The 25,173-nt window shown below is 38.3% G+C and overlaps 7 protein-coding genes across 7 annotated transcripts; all 7 read right to left on the reverse strand. All coding sequences in view use genetic code 12, as the record gives it.

Moving 5' to 3' along the window:
• Positions 1–43: 43 nt before the first annotated feature.
• On the reverse strand, positions 44–610 carry DASC09_004390 (peroxiredoxin family protein; the record flags this gene model as incomplete). Its single annotated transcript, XM_064994042.1, has 1 exon — positions 44–610. The coding sequence occupies one exon, from the start codon at positions 608–610 to the stop codon at positions 44–46; it is 567 nt and encodes a 188-aa protein (XP_064850114.1).
• A 316-nt stretch (positions 611–926) lies between these two features.
• Positions 927–1,469, reverse strand: DASC09_004400 (peroxiredoxin family protein; the record flags this gene model as incomplete). Its single annotated transcript, XM_064994043.1, has 1 exon — positions 927–1,469. One exon carries the CDS (start codon positions 1,467–1,469, stop codon positions 927–929), a length of 543 nt encoding a protein of 180 aa, XP_064850115.1.
• A 445-nt stretch (positions 1,470–1,914) lies between these two features.
• DASC09_004410 (2-isopropylmalate synthase) lies at positions 1,915–3,693 on the reverse strand (the record flags this gene model as incomplete). The annotated part of the gene is made up of 1 exon (XM_064994044.1): positions 1,915–3,693. The coding sequence occupies one exon, from the start codon at positions 3,691–3,693 to the stop codon at positions 1,915–1,917; it is 1,779 nt and encodes a 592-aa protein (XP_064850116.1).
• Positions 3,694–4,550: 857 nt separating this feature from the next.
• DASC09_004420 (Tda9 protein) lies at positions 4,551–9,740 on the reverse strand (the record flags this gene model as incomplete). The annotated part of the gene is made up of 1 exon (XM_064994045.1): positions 4,551–9,740. The coding sequence occupies one exon, from the start codon at positions 9,738–9,740 to the stop codon at positions 4,551–4,553; it is 5,190 nt and encodes a 1,729-aa protein (XP_064850117.1).
• Positions 9,741–12,028: 2,288 nt separating this feature from the next.
• DASC09_004430 (MAP7 domain-containing protein) lies at positions 12,029–14,512 on the reverse strand (the record flags this gene model as incomplete). Its single annotated transcript, XM_064994046.1, has 1 exon — positions 12,029–14,512. The coding sequence occupies one exon, from the start codon at positions 14,510–14,512 to the stop codon at positions 12,029–12,031; it is 2,484 nt and encodes an 827-aa protein (XP_064850118.1).
• Positions 14,513–16,521: 2,009 nt separating this feature from the next.
• On the reverse strand, positions 16,522–19,047 carry DASC09_004440 (uncharacterized protein; the record flags this gene model as incomplete). Its single annotated transcript, XM_064994047.1, has 1 exon — positions 16,522–19,047. The coding sequence occupies one exon, from the start codon at positions 19,045–19,047 to the stop codon at positions 16,522–16,524; it is 2,526 nt and encodes an 841-aa protein (XP_064850119.1).
• Positions 19,048–19,410: 363 nt separating this feature from the next.
• CLU1 (translation initiation factor 3 subunit CLU1) lies at positions 19,411–23,493 on the reverse strand (the record flags this gene model as incomplete). Its single annotated transcript, XM_064994048.1, has 1 exon — positions 19,411–23,493. The coding sequence occupies one exon, from the start codon at positions 23,491–23,493 to the stop codon at positions 19,411–19,413; it is 4,083 nt and encodes a 1,360-aa protein (XP_064850120.1).
• Between the last annotated feature and the right edge of the window lie 1,680 nt (positions 23,494–25,173).

The raw sequence follows: 25,173 nt of genomic DNA on the forward strand, positions 1-25,173 counted from the left end.
ATACGTTCATATCATGTTTTGGCGGAAATGAAAATCGGCAATTTCAACACATCTTCAAGACATTTTCCGCACTGGAAACATTGACACTGACATTATCTGGCTCAACAAACAAGTTTTCGACCTTACCTTCGTTATCGACCACCAAGGCGTATCTTTTAGATCTGAAATTACCAAAGAAGGCGGTGGCGTCAAAACTCAAGTCTAATTCTTCGGTCAAGTCTCCGGTGGCGTCAGCGATAAATCTCATTTCTTCTGGGGCATTAAGCGATTGCTTCCAGGCATTGGTGACGAAGGCATCGTTAACCGCCACGACGAACACTTGGTCAATCCCTTTTTGTTTGAATTTGTCAAGGTTGGCAATGTATCCTGGAATATGGGATGCCGAGCAACCTGGGGAAAAAGCACCAGGCACCCCAACAATGATAGATTTGGAGGTTATGGCATCAAGAAGGTTGAGCTTATTACCTGGAGAAGACTCGAACACTGTGGTGACAGGAAGTTTCTGGCCAATGTTGATCAAAGAGGCCCTAGAGGTATGGAAGAAGCTGCGATGAACACCACGACAGATAGATTTGGCGAGCAATGAGTGGGAAGAGTTGGCGCTGAACATTGGAATATTGTATATTGTTATTATGTTTAATTGGTATATTTCTATTTATTATTATTGCTTCCGTGACTTGCCAAAAAGGTTTTAGAGGTTGTTCCACACGGTTTATATATGGGATCGTTGGTGATGGAGATGGTGATGATGGGGTGAAAAACGGAAAAACTTTAAAAAAAGTAGCAACATAAGGCGACGACGACCCGCGGCAGCGGTACCTCTACATAAAACAACCACATCAAAATGGATGTCATCATCATCAATTAAAATACAATAGATAAGACGATGCTTATATTTATATATATATATAAATATTTAATATAAATTACAAGTGTTGCAAAACACTCTTGAAACCTGAAACCGTGACATCGCCTCCCAATTCCTGACCAATGTAGCTCACTTTACCATCATTGATCACCATCGCATATCTCCCAGTTCTGATGCCCAACCCCATTTTGGTCAAATCCAATTCGAGACCAAACTTCTTGCTAAATTCAGCGTAGGTGTCGCTGGCAAAAATGACATGTTTCACTTTAGTTTCGTCCTTGTCGACCCCAAGGGCTTTGGCAAACGCTTGTAACACAAATGGATCATTAGCGGAAAGGAAAACAATCTTGTCGTACCCTTTAGCGAGAACGGTTTTGATATTAGCGTCCTCCAAGAATTCTGGCACATGGGTTTGGGAACATGTAGGAGTGAAGGCTCCCGGATAAGAGACGATCAAGACCTTCTTGGATTGTTCGGCATCTTTTGATAAGTTGTACGCCACCGGGGCTGGGCAAGTAAGTGAGTCGGTATCGTTCAACTTGACTGGAACGTACTTGAAGATGGTGTTGGCTGGGACGGCGTCGCCTTGTTTAAGAGACATTGTGATCAATAAATGGTAAAAATAATGATAATAATTATAATAAATGAGTTGAATAGAACAATTTACAGAACGATTGGGCAAGTTTAAAAAATAATACAAAAAATTGTCCCGATGGGAAAAAATAATTAAAAGTTGCTGCGGGGTTCTGGACTCTTCTGCGCCCGTCAATTTGGATCAGGGATTATTAATGTGATCAGTTGATCACGATTTATACGAACATTGTCACCATCATTTGACAATTATTTTTTTCATCAGTCCATCAATTATTTTTATATTACGCCTTCCATCATCAACAAAACAAAAATGTTTTTATTAAAATATGTACAACATTTAGATCATCATTTGTAATCTCTTCTGTAAACTAACTCAATCATAAAAACGGACAGTCCTTTAATAACAAAAACATAAATCCAATTAAACAAACCAACAAAAACCAATTAACCACTCAAACAGTAATTTCACCATTCTCAAACATCCAGTTCATGATAGAAAGCAAAGACAAAATAGAAGCCTGCGAAACATCCTTGTGAATACCAACACCAAATCTCTTGGTCAATTCACCAGTCTTTCTACTGACAAAACTTAATTGAATGTAGGCAGCGGCTTCGGAATTACTCTTATCCTTACCCAAAGTATGTTCGTTATAGTTTTCGACAGCCAAAGAATCGATCTTGAATCTCTTCAACAAAGCATCGGTGAATGCAGAAATTGGACCGTTACCAACCCCAGAAACAGTTTCCCCTTCGGAATTGATAACCAAGTCCGCCATAAGTTTTCTGTTTTTGTCAGGGTTCGACAATCCTGAATTACCAATCGAGAAGTCCACAAGAGCAACCTTGTTGTTTGGATTCAAATAGTATTCCTTTTGGAACAAATTGATAATTTCTTGTGCCTTCAATTCTCTTCCAAGAGTATCAGCACTCTGTTGAACAACGTTAGAGAACGCAACTTGCAAAGGTCTTGGCAAGTCCAAATCCAAGGCCTTAAGAATGATCCAGGCAGCACCACCTTTACCAGATTGGGAGTTGACACGGATAACCGCTTCGTAATCACGACCAATATCCTTTGGATCCAATGGCAAGTATGGCATTTTCCAAGTCTTGTCCCCGCCGATTCTCCGCTTATCTTGCGAGACAAACCCTTTCTTAATAGCGTCTTGATGCGATCCACTGAAAGCACACACCACAAGAGACCCACCGTATGGGGCTCTTTCATTGACTGGGATCTTGTTACAACGTTCAACAATCTTGATGATCTCTTCCAAATCAGAAAAGTCGAGCTTTGGATTGATCCCGTGGGTGTACAAGTTCAAAGCCAAAGTGACGATATCAACATTCCCGGTTCTTTCCCCATTACCAAATATACAACCTTCGACTCTGTCACCCCCGGCTAACACTCCTAATTCGGTGGCCGCGACCCCACATCCACGATCATTATGACAGTGTAAAGAAATACAACACTTTTCACGTTCAGAAATATGGGTACAGAAGTATTCGATCTGGTCAGCGTACACATTAGGCAAGTTCATTTCCACAGTAGCCGGTAAGTTGAAAATAATTGGGTTTTCGACACTTGGTTCCCATGCCGCTTTTACTGCCTCACAAATCTCCACGGCAAATGCTGGATCGGTATCACTGAAAGTTTCTGGAGAAAATTCGTATTGCCAATGAGTCCCTTCGGTCGATGGGTCATCTTTGGTTAAAGAACGCACCAATTCAGTGACTTCGACTGCTTTGGCCACCGCTTGTTCACGGGTCATGTTGAACACCACCTCTCTGAAAAGATCCGAGGTTGCCAAATACACATGGATACACGCACGTTTGGCTCCTTTAAGAGATTCCACGGTTCTGCGAATCAAGTGTTCTCTCGATTGGGTCAACACCTGGATGGTGACGTCTTCAGGACAATTTTCCACCGCGTATCTGGTGAAATCAAAATCTGTTTGTGAAGCACTTGGAAAGGCCACTTCGATTTCTTTGAAACCAATTTCTACCAATTTCTGGAAATAAAGCTTCTTTTCTTCGACCGACATTGGGTCAGGCAAAGATTGGTTCCCATCACGCAAATCGGTCGACAACCAACGTGGTGGGGCATTGATTTCCTTATCTGGCCAGGTTCTCTGAGGAAACTGGATCTTCTTTTGACGAACGTACTTCTCTGAAGGATCAGCCAACATGTTGGTGAACTTTGGAAACTGACCTGCTTTTCTAGAACAACACTCCATTGCTTTTAAATCTATATATCTATTATGTTGTTGCTGTTGTTTTTTTGACAGTATGTGTCACTCGATAGGAATAAAATAATTGTAGGTAATAATGATAAGACTATCAAAGGATAACACAGACACAAATAATAATATTTTTCCTAAAAAAACTCTGCAATCACACCGCTATTTATCTTATAGAATATCCAATTATAATTATTAGTCAAAAACAAGTGAAAAAATGAGTCAATAAAGATGATTATATATGCGGAGTAGAATTTCACAGTAAAATTTTCAGCGCATGGTGCCAAAGTGGCGGCCCACCGGTACCGGCGAGCAATAATCCCCGTAACTTTTTGGGGTCAGCGCTGCCCCGACCATTGCCGAGCAATCCACTAAAACCCGAGAGTGGTTCGTTATAGGAAATCTCATTAAAACAGAAATATTTAAGATATGCTTAAAAAAAGAAAAAATAATAATACTGTAGCAAATACAAATAGAGAATATATATACGTATATATCATTTAGAAAAGTCATCATCGAAAAATAGAAAAGAACATTAAAGAACAAAAATAAAAAAAAAAACAAAAAAAAACATTATTTCATTAGGTAGTTAAAGAGAAAGAGAAAAAAAAAGTTTGATATGATTTATGAATATTAAAAATTCAAATTCTCCATTTTGGGTTGTCTTCATGTTTGCCATGATATCCTGTTCTCTTCATTGGTAGGGTCACTGTATTATTGTACTTTCTTTTTTATACCCTGGTATATCAAACGCCAGGCAGACCAAATATCCATCCCGCAACAGCGATGCAAGATAATATATCATTATTAGTATCATGTAATAAAAATACTCTTCAAAAAAAAAAAAAAAAAAATCAGCCAGAATTGACACTGCTATTTGGAGTGGCATCAGTGGTCCCTGAAATGGCCATCAGTCTAGCCCTTAAAGCCTCTGCAAACAATACAGCAGCAGGCCAAATTGGTGCATCAGCTAAAATACGAATTCCCAAATATAAACACTTAGACGACAACCTTGAGCTTCGGATAAAACAGATTAATTTATCCATAGAATCTTCAGTAGTAGTTTCACTTTTAGGAATACCAGATTGACCTAATTTATTAGCATCTTCACTCAAATTATCAAACTCAAGAGATCCACTAGCTTGAAACGTTAAAAACTCCGTAAAACTTCTGGTATTGGCATTGTCAGGAGTCAAAGTGGTGCTAACTTTTCTCAAAACTTTGGAAACTCTGATAAATAACGCCGTATCAATGGCAGTCAAAATAGATTTTGAAGAGTTCTGTTTGTCAACCAACAGATTAGCATAGGTAATCGTCAACTTCTCAATAGTATGCAAGTACTCGGTTAAAAATAAAATACTGGTGAAAGTACAAGTTAAAAAGAAAATAGGGGTCTTGCGACTCGTCTTTTGTGCATCATTATGCACCGAAATCAAATCAATCCATAGTTCAATAATATTCAACGCATATCTCAGGGATTCTCTTAAGGCTTCCGGGTCATTTTCAATCAATGTTAATTGTTCATTCATCCCTTCCCAATCCTTCACCCAAACACGTTCTAAAATCGGGGTCACCGAAAGACAGAGCCTGATCTTAGAAAACGAAAGTAATGGCAAAATGAGTTTCAAAATCGGAGATTTATTAATCAATGCCAAATTAGAAGTGTTAGGAATTAAGATCCCTTCATTCCTAATAAATAACAATTCCCAATACTTCAACAAAGATTCCAATTCAACACGATCGTTCATTCTCCATTTCATCGCCCTAAGACCATCATTCATTTCCTGTCTTCTCAGCTCCATTCTTCTTTCGTAAATGGTTTGATGAATATACATCAACAACAGTAACAACACTTTCAATCCAACTTGTCTATTGACCAAATCCAAATAATTATGATTTACCAACGATGAAATCAACTCAGTAAATGACCCACCATTAGACAACTGAATTAATGCAAACTTTGAGTCAATCACAATGTTATCACCATGCAATAATTGGAACCATTTTTGGTAATTTGGAGCCTTCCAATAAGCTTCATTCGGACATGGAGTACCACATTGCAAATCTTCCGATTTCAAAACAATTGGTGCACCGATCAATGTATCAAACAACACTGAGATTAATAAAATGGTATGAACCGTACGAATTCTAGACTGTGCCAAAATGAAATAATCAAAGTTGTTCTTCAAAATCAACGGGGTAGTGTTATGATCGTTTTGAGTCGAAGTGGCATCAAAAATTGGTGGTGGAGTAATGAATTGTTCTAATGGTAAATGCAAAGAACACTTCTTCACTAAATAAATCAAGGAGTTCAATTGTTTGGCAATAGACTTATTCAAAGACTCATCATTGTTGAAAATCCCCAAAAACATATTGAGGGTTAAGCACTGTATCAACCATAATGGAATATCATCATGCTGAACATTTTTATTGGTTTCTAGGAAATTATGGATATAAAACTTTGACACCCCAAATAGCAACAATGAATTAGAAGAATGGAACGAATACAACGCCCCGATAGCGGCCACAGCCAACAATAAAGGGATATTTTCGATAGTCAGTTCAATTGAAGGCAAGTGAACAAACGGGAAATAGGCATCAAACTCTTTGCAGTACAAAAAGCTATAACTGTTCAATTCGCCAATACTTGGGAATTGTCCTTCAGACAACCCATTACTTTCAATGATATGATCTCGAATCTTTTTCGTGAACAAATCAAACTTGAGTTCAGAAGGATATGAAGCATGCATGTTTATTGTGTTGAGAAATGAATTATTGGATGCAGCACTGGACATTGCTGCTGATTTTATACCTGTATTCGAAATATCGTCGCCATTACTTAATGCAAAAGAGTTTGGGTAAGGTGATCCTGTACCACTTCCAGAACTAGAGCGTAATCCATTGGAAATAAAATTGTTATTCGAACTATTCACTGAAGCAATAGGACTTGTCAATCCACTAAAGCTTGGAGAATTTCCAAACGAATTAACATTCGGAGAATTGATGTTAGAGTTGGTATTAGCCAACGGTTTACCTTGCGCTTGGGTTTGTTGTTTAAATAGATCCAATTGACGATCCCTGAACAACGAAGCAATATCGGTGCCGGCTATCATAATTCTTGAGTTTTTATCTTTTTTACTTCCAGTTTTGGCCATAATCTTACCGCCTTTGCCCGCAACCTTACCAAATCCAACAACTGGTTTGGCTGCACCAACAGATTTTCCTGCTGCAACAGAAACATTTCCACCAGCTGCCGAAGAGCTGAATCCCTTTGATAAAGGTATGCCAGTCTTAATCGAGGAAGTCGGTTTAGCAGAACCACTCAAAGTTTTTGCCAATGGATTTTTTGTAATTCTTCCACTCACTGTAGAACCAACCTTTTTGTTATTATTGATTATGGTTCCTCTCCCAGAGGCTGGTGCCATGGAATTAGTAGGATTTTGTGTAGATAAAGTATTTTGCACACCAACAGTCGCCCCAGCAGGGACATTTGTCGTCACAGATAAAACCGGAGAAGCGGCAACAGGAGATCCATTACTATCTGATTCTTGTACCAATCCTTCTTGATATTGTTGACGGTCAACAAACCCAATATGGTTGATATCATATTGCAAGTGATGGCCCAGATTAAGTGGAGTCCTTATAAACTCATCTAGCCAATTTTCATCTAGTATGTCAACAACATTTTGTTCTCCTTTTCCATTCATTGGGATGCCCGAAGCCATATTATGGTAGACTCTATTGCTGTTATTTTCAGTTCTAAAATCATTCACTAGTTTCTTGTCTTCGTGCTTGAAGTTCTGTTTATCAGATTTGATGTCTTTGTTATTCATCTCTTCATCATTATTCTCGAGGTCCTCATCCACATTATTCTCGAGGTCCTCATCAACATTCTCCACTTGTCCTCCATGTAACGCAACCCAGCGTCTCAAACTTCTGTAGTCATCAAAACCGGCCCCTCCACCAATGGTACCAGTATGGAGAAACTCTTGAAGCGCAGGAAGATCCACATATTCCTCCCTTTGGTCATGGTGAGTATGCGATGGAACTTCCGATGGGTTTGTGGAAATACTACCATTACCACTATTCATGTTGAGGACAGTCGAAACGTTTTGACCAGAAATTGTCATTCTTTGTCGGTCTGAGTGGGTATCACGATGCTGATGGCTATGACCATAATTATGGTCATGAGAATTACCAAAAAGCGAATACTGAAATGGGGTCATTTCATGGCCATCATGCTCAAACCCGATATATCCATTATTGTTCCGATAATTGCTATTTACATCATAATAAGAATGCTGGTTAAATAAATCGTTTGCTTGCCCAGTATTATCGGAGTTGGAAAATATTGTGTGGTCCATTTGTTCTTTTGGTTTAGAACTAGGGCTGACATTGGGGCTATGACCTTGGAGTTGTGTACTATCATTTTTGTTTACATCATGACTTTGGAAGGCAGCATGATTGTGGAAAAGGCTGTGACCTTCACCAGTATTTTGCTGCTCAGATTTCAAATATCCAGTTTGTTGATTATAAGATTGCTGTTTTTGATGTTGTGAATGTTGTTCTACACCGTCCAAATGGAAGCCTTCAAGTCCACCCCAGTCAACACCCAAAGCTTCTAAATCAACACCAGCCATAACAGCTTTTTCAACCAATTCCTGTGCAGACATTTGGGGAGTCGAGAATCCTACTTGGTGAGGTGCCTCAGGAACTGTGTCATGGGACACAATATTGAGCGCTTCAAAAGGGGAAGTATACGAGATCATCAGAGTTGCTGAAAACGATGCATGACGATGATGATGGTGAGGATGTGGATGATGCTTAGAATAGTCAGTCTGAGGGTTGTGAGACCCCGCTGGGTTACTTGTAGCAGGGATATTATCACTAGTTTTAGAAGGTATCATTGAGTTTTTTGTCTCTGAATTTGTATGGAACATTTGGAATGAGGTGAGTAGGTCCTCATCTTCACTTTCCCCATCTATTTCAATCGCATCATTATCGTTGATGGCATGTGAGCTCATTCTCGTCATGGCTGGTAGTGGTTTTTGCGACGATTTCAAAGCAGCCCGCTTCGCAAATGCCGGATCGGAATTAGTTTTCTTCAAGGCGCTATTATTAGAAATATTTTTGATATTGCCAATGGAATTAGAGAGACTCATCATCGGACCTCCATTAGACGAGGGGAAGTCTCCGGTGGCGTTGGGTTTTGCACCAGCAACTCCTCCGCTAAGAGAATTCAACAGATTTATTGGGCCCAATCCCAACCCATCATTTGTGCCGGACCTGCTCATTGAATTAGAATTTAACGTACTTGCTGGAGAAAAAGGTTGATAAATTGAGTCATTTGGAGAAGCGCTATTGCTATTTGACTGGGCTTCAAAAAAAGTTGCCTGGTTGTTGTTTATTGGAGAGATAAGCTTATCTGACGTCGGCTGAGGTTCTTGAAGTGGCGATAGAAATTGATTTGGGAGGCCACCAATTCCTGAAGCTTGTAGCAATGGACTTGGCACTTGGGGCTTTAAAGAATTGTTTTGTGGTGCTAGCTTTTGTGATTGCCTCGCCTTTTCCTGTTGTAGTGGTTGTGTAATTTGTCCAGGTAGAGGCTTGATTTTCTCGGTGTTGTTTTTATGCTCGATGATATTGCCGCTGTAATTTTTTAGCTTTCCTTTAGCTTTGTCAGTTCCGCCGGAATTGCTTCCTGAGTTGTTATTGTTGTTGTTAGTATTGTTAGCGCTTAGTAAACCGGCGTGTAACTTCTGTTGGTGCCTTAGGACCAAATCACGTCTTGCAAAGCAGCGGCCACAAGCAGCGCATTGGAATGGCTTTTCATTTGTGTGTGATCTTTCGTGTCTCTTGAGATGTTCTAATCTAGCAAACGCTCGGGTACAAATCAAACAAACGTGGGGTCTGGGACGATCGGTCTTAATGATGGCCGATTTCTTTGGGATTGGCTGACTTGGTAAAATGTTCAAGTTACTGTTGACACCACCCGATGGGAAAGATGGATGAGTAGGAGGAGGTTGTCCTGTATCTTCAGACATGATTCTGCTGTTCTCTGGTTATATTGTATGTAGCAGGATATGTATAATTATTTTTGATCAGCAAAGTACTACTTATTAAATATACAAGGTAGCAAGTGGCGACGTTGTTTCCCCCTGGATGACAAATATATGTATGCAGACTACCACTCTCGATAGTGATTATCAATAATTCGGATCTTATTTTTTATGGAACTCGATAAAATTTCCACCTCTCGGGCACGTGCCACACTCTCGACCGTTCCTCGGAACCCTTTTTTTGCCACTGAGTGCTTACGTAACTGCCGTGGAAGAGCCCTTGCGCGGTCCTAGCAAACACAGAAAATGCTTCAGTGGAAATCCGTCTCGATTATCGGCCATTCTCCATTACCATCCTCATAGACATTAATATTACTGGTAGTATATCTCATAGACACTGGTCGAAATAGCCAGCTCATCATAGCCCGAGATACCCAGCCACCCACACATCAGGTGGCCCCAAAAAAAAAAGCAGCCACCGAGCCTCATAACACATCCCAACACCAGGACATCGCCCATTTTACTATAAAAAGGCGACGGAAATTTTTTTTCACCTTAACAATTCAAAGATTCTTTTTCTTTTTCTTTGTACCAAGTCCATCATTTAGACAGTGCATTCTCTCCTATAACATATTGTCTCCTATTATGCTCTCACATTTTCCCTTTCTTCATCTTATTTCTTTTGTCCCTCGTTCTGAGATGATAATTGAGATTTCTAGGAGTTTGTCGAAGTTGTTTGGGTTGGAGATGATCAATAACTTTAATGGATTGAATAGCGATTTCCCGTTGGACAGAGGAAAACTTGATAATTTCTTTAGAACTCGGTAGGATTGATCATTACGATCGATGAGCATCGGGTGTCACTAATTATCGACATTTTTTTTTTATTTTTTTCTCTTTTTTTTTCCATTAAACTTAAGACCGGTATCTTTAATTCGAGTACCAGTTTGTTGATCCAAGGACCTATGCGTATGACCAATTGTAACGGTCTTTTAGTATCTTTAAAGAAAGGTACTATTTTTACCGCAGGACAGTAAATTAAAACACAAATCCTCCCGTTCTCACTTTTTAAAAGTACCTGCGGGGATTGGGTGCTTCTGAAGAAACCCTTACTTGATTAAAACCTCAGTTTTCAACGACGCCTGGCTCTTAATAAGTTTCTCACTGAGCGGCTTGATGACCCAAAGGGTTACCCTGTTTTGTATCCATAGATATGTCACTTTTTATTACCTACAATGTAAATGATTCAAACATCTACAGTGGCACAACACATCCTTTATTTCTATTAGCTATGGCAGTGTTCAGTTGATGGTATTCCAGTCTGAAAAATCAAGAGCTCATCCCACGCTTCTGAGCTGAACTTTTGATTGTGGTCTTCATAGCAAGTTTAGGAAGCTTTAATAAGAGATGGGAATCAGCGTCTGATGTTAAGTCTTGAAGGATATCATAGCATTTGTTAAAATTAGGACATTTTTTCTAGTAATTTAGAACCAATGCACTTGGCTCTATTACTGGACCACTACTTGGGCGTTCAAAAAGGTTTAAATTCACTTTATTGACTCCTGTGCTCTTTGAAATTCGTGGACACCATTTTTTTTATTAATTCAAGGAACCTAATGTTGTTCTGCTTGTGTTTTTTGGGTGGTCTGGGACTTCGCAACCCTCAACGATAGGCCATATTCAATAAGATGACAATCCTTTGCTAAAATTTTTGAGCCGTGCTGCTATCGGGAAAGAATAAATGCTGACTAGCTTTTCAAAGGCCAAACATAAATTCTATTAAATGAAAAAAGAAAATGGTATTTGTTACTTACCAAGGCTGAAAAGTTTTCTGTTCATTTTGAATTGGAGTATGTTGGTGGGTAACTTTAATGATTTGAAATTGTTTTCGGTATGATCTTTGCTGTTTTACCTAGTATTTGGTTAAGGGACTGGAAATACTATATTTCTATTAAATTTATTTGATTCATCGCCGAAGGGTGAAGCCAGCTTGGTGATTTATTTTCAATTCATCTACCATTTTACTATCTGCTTTTCACTGCTCACGAATATATTTTTGAGAATGAATCATTACACAACGGATAAAAATATAAATAGAAATTGGTACGAAACATTGCCAGGAAATTAATGAGACATTGCAAAATGATCTTTCTAGTATTTAGAACAACTATCAAAATCAGGTTCTCGGTAGAAGGAGCGGTGAACTGGGCTCCAAATTCTCGGGGCAGCTTAGTACCATCAGCTTTGACATATATTATTCATACTTTGATATATCATTTTCCCCCGTCTTTCCGCTTGCATACTGAGTCAGTCCTTTCATTCTGTCCAATTTGTTCCACTACTTTTTCAAGGATATCAACATACTGTTGTTGTACTTTGTTCATCCTGCCAATTTTGATTTCTGAATATGCTGAAGCTGAGAAAGAATTAATGATGGGTGGATTTATAGGAGAAGCGGTGGCGGCAAGAGGAGTGGCAACATTTCCATGATTTGGCGAACCATCGAAATCACCAGAGTCAGAGGTAAAATCATAAACGGAGCTGCTATCAATACATGCCTCACAACTATGGTCTGATTTAGAGCACAAATGAGTATAATCGAGCACCTCAGAAGTTTCATTCAAAAAAGGAGGCTCAACTTGGGCAATACAATCGACAGGGTTCAAAGATTTTGGAGCAGCTTTGACTGTCAGATAATTAGCTTTGGAAACTTTATTATTCGCAATATTATAGTGATCTTTATCAGGACCACAATAAGAGTATAATTTATTACTATTAATAACTCTGGATTTCTCAATCAAAGAAGGCTCAATATTGATATTCCCATTCAAACTCTCTGGTGCAGCTCTAACTTTTGGGAATGTGGTTTTGACAGCATTATGATCATCACGAGCAGCAAAACTACCATGAACTAGTTTAGTAGCACAGGTAACATCCATAACCACTGGGGCACTTTCTAAATCAAGATTATTGTTCAAGTCCTCCCCTGAATTCTTGGTAAGTTCAGCATTTGAGATGGTGTTCTGAGTACTATTTGACATGCTAATGTTATCAGTGAAGGGTTCGGTGGTAATAATGGTGGTAAAACTGCTTTTCGGGGTAAGCATTTCGTCAACTAAGGATCTGGTGGTACTAATAGTGGTAATGCTGCTCTTTTGGCTGACAACGTTATCAGATGATGATTGAGCAGTGCTGATAACGGCCATACTCTTGTTTGAAGTGACCTGTTCGTTAATAGTGGCAGCTGGCTTTGGAGAAACCAAGACAATTTCATGTTCCTTTCCAAAAAGAGTGTTCTGTAAAGCAATCATCAATTCAAGTTTAGATTGTATGAAGGCAGGAGCTAAGTCATTCTGCATCGTCTTGTGGGATAAGCTGGCATCGTTCCAGAGCTTTTGGCAAAAACGAACGTAGAAATCAAATTGTTCATTTTGCACTTCTGTAATAGGATCATGTTTCAATGCCGAACCTTGCGCTTCTTCTTTCACTGGCTTCTTCAAAATTTTGAGCACTTTATCGAATTTTTTCAACTTGGAACCCTGACCTGTGTTACTATCATTGCCACTTCTAACAAGTTGTGAGTTTTTAGCTCCTTTTTTGGTGCCAGCGGAACTTTGATTTTGTGGTTGAGACTTTATTGGCACTCTTGCGGACGTTTTGGAGGAGTGCAAGATTTGGTAGTGCGCAGGGACTTTCAAGTAGCGGCTCGCTACAGACAACGAGGTTTTTGGTTTTTCCTTATTTGGCCTTTTGGTAGCAGCAATTGGAATTTGGCATGATCCGAATCTCTGTGAAATCTTTCCAACTTTTTGTACCAAATGATTTCTAGATACTTCAATTTTGTCAACGATTTTATCACAATTTCCTGCAAGTTTATTTCCGAATCTCAAATTTTTGACAGGGCCTTCTTTTGCCTTACCAATATTGGTATCCTCACTGTTGCTGCCAATGTCGTCCCTCTTTACTTGTTGTAATTTTCTTTGCTTTCTGGCTTCTTTTTCCTGTAATCTCTCTTCCTTTTGTTTCCTTTTGAGCTCTTGTTTGGCTTTTTTCTCTCTCAACTTTTCTTCCCTTTTCTGGATGTTCAATTGTTCTTTTTGTTCTTTTTTCCGCAACTTTTCTTCTCTCTTCTGAATTTTCAACTCTTGCTTCTCTATTTTCTTTCTCAACTTTTCTTCTCTTTTCTGCATTCTCAACTCTTCTTTTCTCTTTCTCTCCGCCCGTTTTCTTACTTTTCTGTCTTCACGACTTTCCTGTTTCAAAGCAACTTCCAAAAAATTGGGCTTACTTTTCCCGATATCATTCTTGATCCTCTCCTCTTCACGGTGTGCATTCACGGATTCAAACACAACCGTGTTTATTGTCAATGGGGATAGGCTAGTATTCTCTTCAGGTAAGTCAGCATGCGACAAAGGTTCAATGGACGAGGCCAATATTGGCGAAAGGTCAAATGAAGATGTCTGCAGTACTGACAAAATTTCATCTGAAGAGTGTTCAGCTGGTATACGTTGGTTTGGCAAATTTGTGGAAGGAGAATTGGTAACTGGCTTAGGGTTAATTGGAGTATATTCAACTGTGGCAGTTTCAGAAGATGATTGTTCATCTTCAGCAACACTAACAGCAGCAACATTTTTGGAAGTATATTTGAAGAAACAGAAAATATTGATGGACATCCTTCTGAAGAAAGAAGCCATTCTGTTAGATTGTGGCATCTCTGGGGAAATAGAGGTATTGATCTCTGGTTGTGGTGGTGTCATATTCTAATGGGACTGTTAGTTTTCTGTTGATCTTGGTTCTGTGCGATCTACCCTTCCAAAGGAGTGGCTGATTAGGGAGATATAGATCATCAAAAAGAATGTAACAAAGTCTTCGAATGATAACTTGCCAATGATGAAGTAAATGTTTTCAATATGATCACTAAAAATCTGAAGATTTTGGTGGTGGTGTAGGTTGAAAGTAATTTTGGTTTGATAGAAGGGATTTTTAGAGTAAGAGATTTTTGTGAACCACTTTGAAAACCAGTTATGGTTATATGTTACTCTCCGCTTATTTTTGTGTAACAAAGCAGCAAATGCCACAGACATAAAAGTCATCTCGGCATGTGTGAACAAAAAGCTGCATGTTAGAAATCACAAAAACAAAAAACAAAAAAAGTGCCCCATGACTTTTCACTGATAAAGTGTATGATTATATTTTTGATGCAAAATAATGCATATATAATGCCAGTAGTTATATTAATTCCAGTATAAAAACCGATCTATTGACGTTTGTAGTATCTACTACACCATTTCTTTCACTTTGGTGCAAATGGCCTGCGTGAAACCCGTACACTGGGGATCTCATCTCTACACTAATATATTTCTTGATTTCTTCTTTAAGAGACAAGAACTCTTCAGAAAAGTGAATCTACTTATGTAATATATAACTCTTTTATTGCTGTGATATATGCCCATATAGGTGGCACTGATAGCGGGGTTTTTGGTCAAAGACATGATACCATAATAGAGGCTTCCTAGTCGTTATATATAATGTAGATAATATTGTATCAGATGATCCTTCTACAGATCTATGGCTGCATAATACGTCAATAAATTACTGTAAAAGGGAAAATAAGCTCAAGAAAGATGAAATGACATGTTGATAGTTACGTGGTTGTTTTCGTAAATCTGCGCAACCTTCTAGTTAAATGTGTGTAATAGAATCTTGAAACCATTTTTTGCTCAACAGACCCTGCTATCTACTTTTTTACCAAACAGCCATTCATCTTAAAATTATGCTCCAGAATAAATAAATAACAGAAAAGATTTCCAGTCTTCTCTGTTGCGAAAAAAACTAATACCAGAAGATTACTCTCCTCACTGGCTCATCATATTGATAGTTATATAAAACCTAACTCAACTGTACAATTCTTTTTGAATTCCTTTAGGATGAACCAAAAGATCATCAATTACGCTTATTGGACTAGTAGCTTCTTTGCTCCCCCTGGGAATTCCAGCAATCATGCTAACTTTCATTCTAACGGACCTCAAACTTTGCATAAACCCGTACACGGTATGATATCTGTACACCAACATTAGACATGCAGTTATACCATCTTCCACCAGCTATTCTTGTGTATCATTAATATGTTAATATATTTTTTGTAGTGTGGAATTGCCTAATAACTTTATAAATAAAATTTAGCTGATCAAGTATCGTAGAGATAATCAAGTATCGTAGAGAGGAAACTAAAAGCTGGCTTCGTTTGCCGATTTGAGATCTACTTCTCGATATTTATTCACCTCCATCATTCCAGCTCCGATGTTTGTACCATATATAATGAGCTAGAATATTTTGCTACAGAATTGATTAAACATAATATTTCATTTACTAATTGAATGATCAGAATCAATAACACTACCGTTTCAAAGTATGTCGCCCTCATATAAATGTGAAAATTTTATTCTATTGCTAACCTTAATATACAATTGAAAATTACTAATATTTGATGAAAATAAGTTGATAATATAAGATAATTTTTGCGCAAACACTGCGTTCTATGAAATGATGACTTGCATGCAAAGAGGTAGGAGAATTATAATATAATATAATCAGGTTCGGTTGAGACAAGGCTCTTTCGTTGTGTCCAGTATTGGCTGATGAGTGAATATAAATTATTTTCAGGATCCCTTACGTCTTATTTCAATAAAATATTTTAAAGATAACAATACCCCTTGGGAAAGGAAAAAGAAAAAAAAGAAAAAAGAAAGGAAATAAAAAAAAAAAATCATCCGTAAACCGCTATAAAAAATCCCATAATAAATCCGAATCCTATTAATACAAATATTCCCCCAAGAGACACTAATACATTTCTAAACAAATTTAACCAGCTATTATTTAGTCCGTTATTTCCACAATATTCCATACTTTCCTCGTCATAATATTCAGGGTGATGATAATGAGATGGATATGGTATTGTGTAGCCTCCATCCCCTGCACCAACACCCGATGCAGCTCGCAATTTAAAACCTCCACGGCCTGGAGAGCTCACTATTTTTTGATTTCCTTTAGCATTATTAGATATATTTTGGTTATTAAGGTTGGATTTATTTGAAAACTGACTCTTGGAAGAAATTGAAGATTGAGTTGGGTTCCTGCTATGATGTCTTATTCTTCTAGATGCTTTTTTTGACGCCCCTGAGTATTTTCGCTGATGATCATGCTTTTGATGATATTGGTAATGATGTTTCTTACTTTGCGAAGCTAAGTGAGTGTTCTGCTTATTACTGAAGAAAGCATTAGATTGCTTCAATTCCGGTGACACTTCTGGTGATGATGCATATGTCTGATGATAGAATTGGCGTAGCTTGCTTGTGATTGAATGATAATTCATCATTCCTGGATCGACATTCGCAGATAGAAGGCCACTGCTTTCATCAAAATCTTCATCGCGATGTTCAAGTTGTCCCTGGTTCCCAAGATCATCCTCATTTTCATAGCCAATATCTATCATATGCAGCCCCTCGGGATATAGATATGGTTGTTCCTTACTCTCCAAATAGTTTCCGACATTATCTCGTGAGTCCGGCATAGAGTAAAAAAATCTGTCATGAAGATAATTCACACTTTTTGATGGATTCACATTATCATTATCATGCCAGTGTCCGCCATCGTGAATAGCATTCTGATTCTCTCCTTTTTGATGCAGGTTATTACTATAGTACCTGCTACCTTTGTATTTGCCTTTATTTTCATAAACGTGTTGATTTTGGAATTTCTGCCCTCCTTGTCCCCTCCCCCGGCCTGTATGAATTTTTCCATAGGAGGAAATTCTATTATTATAGTGGACGTTATGTTCTACAGATAAAGTTTTTCTTCTTTTTGATAAACTTTGCTTAATAGTTTCGATGGTGCCTTCTGATTCATCCACTTCCTCTTCATCAACTTCAACCTCCTCATTCGGATAATCAATGTTTTTTGTGTCAAATGTATAGTACGCTAATGGCGACCCAAGTTTTGGATTGCCTGTATCTTGAATCGATTGATCAGAAACTTTTCTTTCAAGTACTATAGGAGGCGCAATGTGTTTCGAAGATGAAGATCCATATAACATTTCGTAATAGTCATAATCGTTAGAAGAATATCCATCATCTTCATCCTCATTTTCATCTATATCATTTCCGTCATCTTCAAGAACCCTTATTAACTGGTTTTCATTGACATCAATATTTTTGATCCTTTCATCATCACCAGGACTTTTTCCATGGGCCAAGTTTCTCAGTGGGTTTTTCTTTTTAAATGTGTGTGCCCTAATATCATGAGGAGCCTGCAATGCCTGAAACTGAGTATGATGTGGTTGTAAATGATGATAATCATTATGTCTGTCCCTTCCACTGAAGTTGAAATTTTGCCCCAAGAATGGGTTGTTCATCAGTATTGCTGTGTCTCTTCTAGCCCAATCTTGAGGGAAGTTAGGTGCTCCTCCTTGTACCGTTGATAAGCTGGTAAGGTCGCTGAAATCACTGTCGTGGTTTCCGGGATTTGTAGAGTGTTGAAAAATATTCATTTGCTGCGGATGGCGGATATCATGGTTTTTATTTTGAGAAGATTTTGATGAGGAGTCCACTATTTTTTCTTTCCCTTCTTCATTCTGCTCGGCTCTAACAGCATGACGTTGTTGGTACAAACTATCAAAGAAAGCTTGAAAATTGTTTGTTTCTGGTGAATCTGCATCCAAAGCATCAGGATTATGGGTTACATCACCTCTATTACTATATACAAATGTTTCATTTCCGTCAGATTGGGCGGCATCATTTTGCATTTCACTTTCCAAATCAGTCTCAAATAATTCAGCTCTTAACATGTTGTTCTTTGACTTTCTCTGGAGGTTATTCAGACTCTCTTTATCAGAACTTGCTTCGCTGGTAGTTTCCCCACAGACCACAGCTTGAGCATTAGTTATGCTATTGATAGTGCCATTTCCATGGTTGTTCTTTTTCGATCGTAGCGAGAGTGAGTTCATATGCTGCTGCTGCTGATTGTCATCTACCAAATGCATATTACCAACATTAACCAATTTCTTCAACGCCCCATGTATCACTTTTGCATCATTGAGCCCCGGTATTCGTTCATCAAACACTCCCAGCTCACTAGTTGCAGTAGTTAGAGCACTATTGTTACTAATAGTGGGTGTGATGGTGGTGTCTGTTCCCGTCGCGTCTGTCTCAGCGAGTCTGAGAGTTGAACTAGTATTAATGGTCTCCGTCTCCACCAAAAGACTATTATGGTTCGGGAGAGCTATGGTCTCCGTCATCCTCCTCTTGGTTTTTGGAAATATATAGTAGCTCCACTGGCTATTGTATTAGTTTAGTGAGGAGAGGTTGGTCATTTATTCCTTATTCACTTACTTTTTTTTTCTTTTTTTTTTGTAAAAAAAAATCCGTCGAGCCACCCTGCAATTCACTGAGACATATGACGTTATATAATAATAAATTTATATATCATCAAAACAGAGATTCTACAACTTGGAGAAGCCAAAAAATTGAAAAAAAAAACAGTTGACAAACAAATTGCCTTTCTTTTCTGGCGTGTGATTATTTATACATAATCAAAAAAAATGCCTATATACATGATCAAATAAATATCTATATCCATTCTAAACCCGAAGAGAAAAAAATTAAGTGGTCTTCTTCTTCTTCTTCTTGTTCTTCTTCTTGGATGGAGCAGGTTGTTGCTGTTGTTGTGCTTGTGAAGTTTGTGCTTGTAAAGTTTGTGATTGTTTAGCCTTGGATTGCTGAGCCATTTTGTTGTACTTGCCAGTTTCATAGGTGTATCTCACTAATCTTTCCATCCACAAGTAAGATTCTTTGGTAATAGGATGTCTCAACCCAACGTTCTTTTTCAACAAATGGTTCAATTTGTTATATTCTCTAAGGGCTGAACTGAATTGGCCACTTTCAAGATATAATTGTGACAAGTTACGTCTCAAAATCATGGTAACATTAGATTCTTTACCGTTAAATTTCTCACTCAATTCAATAGCCTTGCCGTACAAGTCGATATTGTTCTCAAACAAGCCTAAGCTACTGTAAATGAAGCCAATGTTGCTGATAACGGTGGTGTTCAATGGATGCATGGAGGCCAACAAACAGTCTTCTTCACTGATTTCCTTGTCAATACTGTTGTTACTCTTGAGTTTCAAAATGTCCAAAATTCTTTGATAAGTTTCAATAGAGGCAATTTGGCTACCGTTGATGTTTTGAAGGAATGCCAAGTTCAATAAAGACAATACAACCTTGTATGAATCAATACCGTAAACTCTTTCACCGACAATCAAAGATCTCTTAGCATAATCAATAGCCACTTCAACCTGGCCAATTTCGGCGTAAATGTTGGATAAAGTGCTACAAATCTCAGCGATCTTAGGGTGGATACTGCCGTAGACTTGTTCTTGCAAAGAAAGAGATTCGAGAACCAAGGAGACCCCGAGGTTAACGTTTTCCTCACGTTGTTTAGCGGCCTTTTCAGCGTCTTCTTCGGTGCTTGGTGGAATAGTGCTGTAAATGTATTCACGGCCAGTGTTCAAAATTTCCTGGGCAAGTGATGATTCAAAGGTACAATCATTGATCTTTGGAACCAAATTGAGAACATTGGATGGAGTGAAAATGGTGTTTTGAGGCTTTGAAATGTCTTGGGCTAATGGAGTTGTGGCATTATTCTTCTTCTTGTTCTTCTTAGCTTTGGAGTTTGAAACTGGGGCATTAGAAGAGGTAGCAGGTTGCACGGCAGTTGCAGCGGCAAATTTCTCGAAGGTAGCTTCATCAAAAGCATAATCCTTAGCGAGTAATTGAATACCAAATTTCATGGAAATTTCTCTGAGTAAAGAAATTGGGTTAAAAGCAATGAATTTCTTAATAGTTTCGACAGATAATTCCAATCTGAATCTCTTGAAAGCTTCTCTGGAAACTAAAGCAATCAAAGCGTCACAGGTTGACAAGCTTGACAATTTTTCATTCAAAGCGGCCAATTCTGGAGATGACAAGTCATAAGCAGATTCCAAAAATCCTTGCAATTTGAATTCTGGTTTGCTGTTGATTTCAAATCCAAATAAGAGGTTTAAAAAGTGAGAAACGATTGATGGAGCGAATTCAATACCAGCAACATCAGTCAAAGAGCGTAAGACGTGCTTAGAAGTTCTAGCAATCACTTCTTGAACAATGACTTTGTAGAAACTGTTATAAGCAGCAGCAGCCTTGTTCATGTCAAAGATGGAATTATCTTCTTCAGCTTCTTCAGCCTCTTCAGTGGTTTCCTTTGATTCATCGTTTTCTTGAGCTTCCTTTTCCTTCTTAGCAGCCTCCTTTTTCTTATCTTCTTCTTCTTTCAATTCATTATCCTTTGCGATTTGCTCCAATTCAACCTTTCTTTTCTCTTCAGTTTCCGCCTTAGATTCCAAGATCTTTTTGGCTAACAATCCCAAATGACGTAAATTGATACCCTGTTTGTGTAAAGTTTCAGTTAAGTGTTCACCATCTAACGGAACCATAGCCTTTCCAGTGAAAACATCCGCCAAAAATTCTTCAATGATGGTATTGTGCAAGAAATCACCAAGTTGTCTAACACAATCTTCATCTTCCTTGACTTCTTTAAGTTGCTCAGCACTGAGATCCTCTGGTTTGCCCTTAAGGGAAAAGGCGTCAGGATTGAAAGTGAATTTTGCGGCATCGACGGTGATCTTAGGTCCATCTTCTTGACTCTTATCTTCATCGCTCAACTTTTCACTTTCAGCCTTGATCTCTTTGGCAACGTTTCTTCTGAACCATTCATCAACCAATTCATGTCTCAACAACACTTGTCTGAATGGATAGCTATCCTCCTTTGATTCATCGCAATTTTCTTCGATGAATTTGATATCCAATGGAGTAGTTTTGTACATATCAATGATATACAATCTATCGTCACTACCCTTAAGACCCTTGGTATCCAAAGAAGTAACCAATTCAGTAACATTGCTATGTTCGCCTTCGGCAGATTGTGACCAAACAGTGTGTTTTTTCAAATGGAAGTAATCACTAATTGTCTTGAAAGATTTTTCGAATAATTTGGTGTCATTAATTTTGTTAAATTCATCGCCAAAGCCATAGGCAACCTTTTCAGTTATACGAGATGACAATTCTTCGGATTTTAATTGGCCATTTTCGTCAAAGTCTTCTTCCTGTAATGGGATGACCTGGTTGAAAACCCCTGGAATTGGAGCTTGACAAACAACACGGTAACCAGCGTAATCAACAATGGTGGTCATCGCATATTTCACTTTCCCATCATCCAAGTTATTCAACTTCTTAATGGCCACGAGATCCTTCTTAGCAGCATAACGAGCAGCTTCTTCACCACCAGCATTGGCGTATTGGTTGCTTGAATCAATGGCAAAAGAATAGAAAATATTGTTTCTAAGGAAAATCTTATCTTTTAAATTGGTTTCGGAGATATCCAAAGCTGGAATATCACCATTAATGATAGCCACGGCGGTCTTGGTGGCAGCAGTAGCGAATTCAAATCCGGTCTTGTTGAGCAAACGTTCACGGGCAATACGTTCAGTTAAATTGGCCTTTGGGAAGTCAATAAACTGTTGGTAGTCATCGTTCCAAGAACGCAACAAATCACCGCTATCAGAACCACCAACAAGGAATTGAATTTGGGTTTTACCAAAGTCAGGTTGTTGGTTGTAGCTTGGGCGGTCGGCAATCCATGGATTAGAAAGGAATGAGTTAGTTGGAATCAAAAATTTCAATGGATTAGTGCTCATGAGCAAATCTCTGTTGGATTCTTCAACTTCATTGAATTTCTCGGACAAAAGTTGTATCAAGTTATATAAAGAATGGAACTTCTTGTTACCTTGAGCAGCCAACTTCTTATGTGGCAAATTCTTGGTTTTCAAACTTGGGTCGAATCTGGAGTTAGAAGAATTGTTCAAGTAAAATCCATTAATAGTGGCAGTGATGTGATGATTGTCACCTTCTAATGTTTGGACTTGTAAATATAATAAGTGTCCTTCGTTCAATTTGCTATAAGAGGAAACTGGATTCCAGCCGGACAAAGACATGTTCTTCAAAGCTGGTTTCAATTGGGCAGGGTTCTTAGTTATCAATAAGTCTTCTGCGGAAGCATCGGATCCTTCGACAATAGCAGACTTGAGAGTTTCAAACTCTTTCTTATCTTCATTGGTAAGTTTATAGCTTTCAGTTTGTGGAGCGTCATCTTTTTCTCCTTCAGTCTTTTCATCAACAGTCTTTTCGAATTTCTTCTCGTTGAAGTGCAATTCAGAGAATTTGGTACTACCAGAATCAATCCCAGAATATTCAACCCCCAAAGGATCAGAATTGTCAAACTGTAAAAGCCCGCAGTTTTCTCTGATCTTCATGACGTGTTCCCTGACGGTCTTCAAAGTATAATTCTTTTCGACCAATTCCAATTTCACTCCTTCACTTTCATCTTGCAAAAGTTCCTCCATAGTAACATTTTCATCCAATGGAACCTTTGAGCCTGGCAACACAAGATTGAAACAAGTCAAGTGGGAAGTAGATGGCATAATAGTGATGTTTTGGCTAATTGAATCAATAGTTTCATTGGCACTACTTTGGAAACTAATCACACTCGATTGTTCATTTGCCGGCAAAGCAATTTCGATAGCGATTGGATTTGGAATAGTGGATTCTGGAATGGCATTCTCAGATGAAGAAGCCCCTTGTTCTGCAGACATCTTCTAGGACAAAATAATATTATTCTGTTCTTATTCGAGTGGTCTGCCTACCTGAAATCTTTGGCGTATCAAGTTAAATCTGGGGTTGACTAGGTTTCTTTGGACGAATTTTGGGAAAAAAATTTTCTTGGATTTTCCGATTTCGTTAGCAGCACTGTAACGTCCTCTCAGCATGCATGAATCATCTGTGCGATCTAAAATATAAAAGCTGAGTCATTATTGTGATTATTTGGGTTGAATCAACATCAAACTTGAGAATCATTCGAAATCTCCTAAAATCTGAAGGTATTTATGAGTCTGGAAAATAAAAAATAGGGGAATGTACCTATAGGGCCTTAAAACGATTCAGAAATCCCTGAGTTTAGTAAATTATACTATAGATGCAGCAATTTAGATCCAAAATGTATAGGTTTTTTCTCACGTTTTGCAACAGCTACAAGCGAATCAGTGCCAATAATAAATATTTTCCACTCATATTATACTACTTGCATAAAAAATATTTCACAATCAATTCTAACATCTTCTAAGACCTAAATCTACGTCTTGTAGTGATCCTTCAGGAACACTAGCGGAAGGGTTAGTGTCGGAGTTAGCAGACTTTACGTTAAGGTAGTTGTTGTGTGCGTTCAAAGTTCTTCTCAGTTGTTTTTCTCTACATTCTAACTATATGCTTTTCTAAGATAACGATGTCCTGACAAGATTGTTGATGAATGGTATTATTGCAGTGATATTTTCAACAGCGAAAAAAAAAATATCAATGACCTGAACAAAAAATAACGACACGGGCAGGACTCGAACCTGCGCGGGCAGAGCCCAAAAGATTTCTAATCTTTCGCCTTAACCACTCGGCCACCGTGCCTTGATGAAATGTGTTATGTTATGGGATCATGGTTAGATTGTATCCTGGTTACCAGAGATCAACGCCCGTTTGCTCCCGTTCTTGCAAAAAATTATCGGCCCAAATCAAGTTGGTTTCATACCTGAAAGATCCTCCTTCTCTAATATAACAATTTTCGGTGACTTGCTTTCCAGTTTAATATCCCCACAAGACAAGCCACATGTCAATCATTCTACTAACCACCGAATCATGCTTGCTGACTTTGAAAAGGTTTTTGACCAGATTTCCCATCTATACCTTAAAATATTACTTCGAAAACTCAATTTTGGAAAAATGACGGAAACTATTCACGCTATCCTTACCAAAGCCCTCGGAACCATTTGCCTAAATAACATTACAGGCCCTTCTTTCCCATTAAGAAACGGAACCCTTCAGGGCAACCCACTTTCACCAACAATTTTCGCGTTAGCCCTTGAACCTTTTCTAAGAGCCATCCAAAGATTAAATAAAGGATTCAGTTACAACCATAAGATCCAACCAAACATCATCCCCAGAGTCAAATACCTTGCCTATGCAGATGATGTTACCTTATTCTTGAGAGATCATAATGACTTCAAAAACACTATGAAGATAATTCAGGCGTTCGAACAAGTCAGTGGTTCTAAATTAAACAAAAGCAAATCCAGATTAATTGTTCCATGCGATCAAATACCATTCCAGTCCGACTTCCAAATAGATATTGCTGACAATAATTATGAAACCCAATATCTAGGCGTTAAAATTGGGAACTCGAGTCAAACCTGGCCTAATACTCTCCAAAAAGACATCAGCACCAAATATTA

The sequence above is a fragment of the Saccharomycopsis crataegensis genome, assembly GCF_037102585.1.
Source record: "Saccharomycopsis crataegensis DNA, jcf7180000000072, whole genome shotgun sequence".
In the NCBI taxonomy this organism is placed as follows: domain Eukaryota; kingdom Fungi; phylum Ascomycota; class Saccharomycetes; order Ascoideales; family Saccharomycopsidaceae; genus Saccharomycopsis; species Saccharomycopsis crataegensis.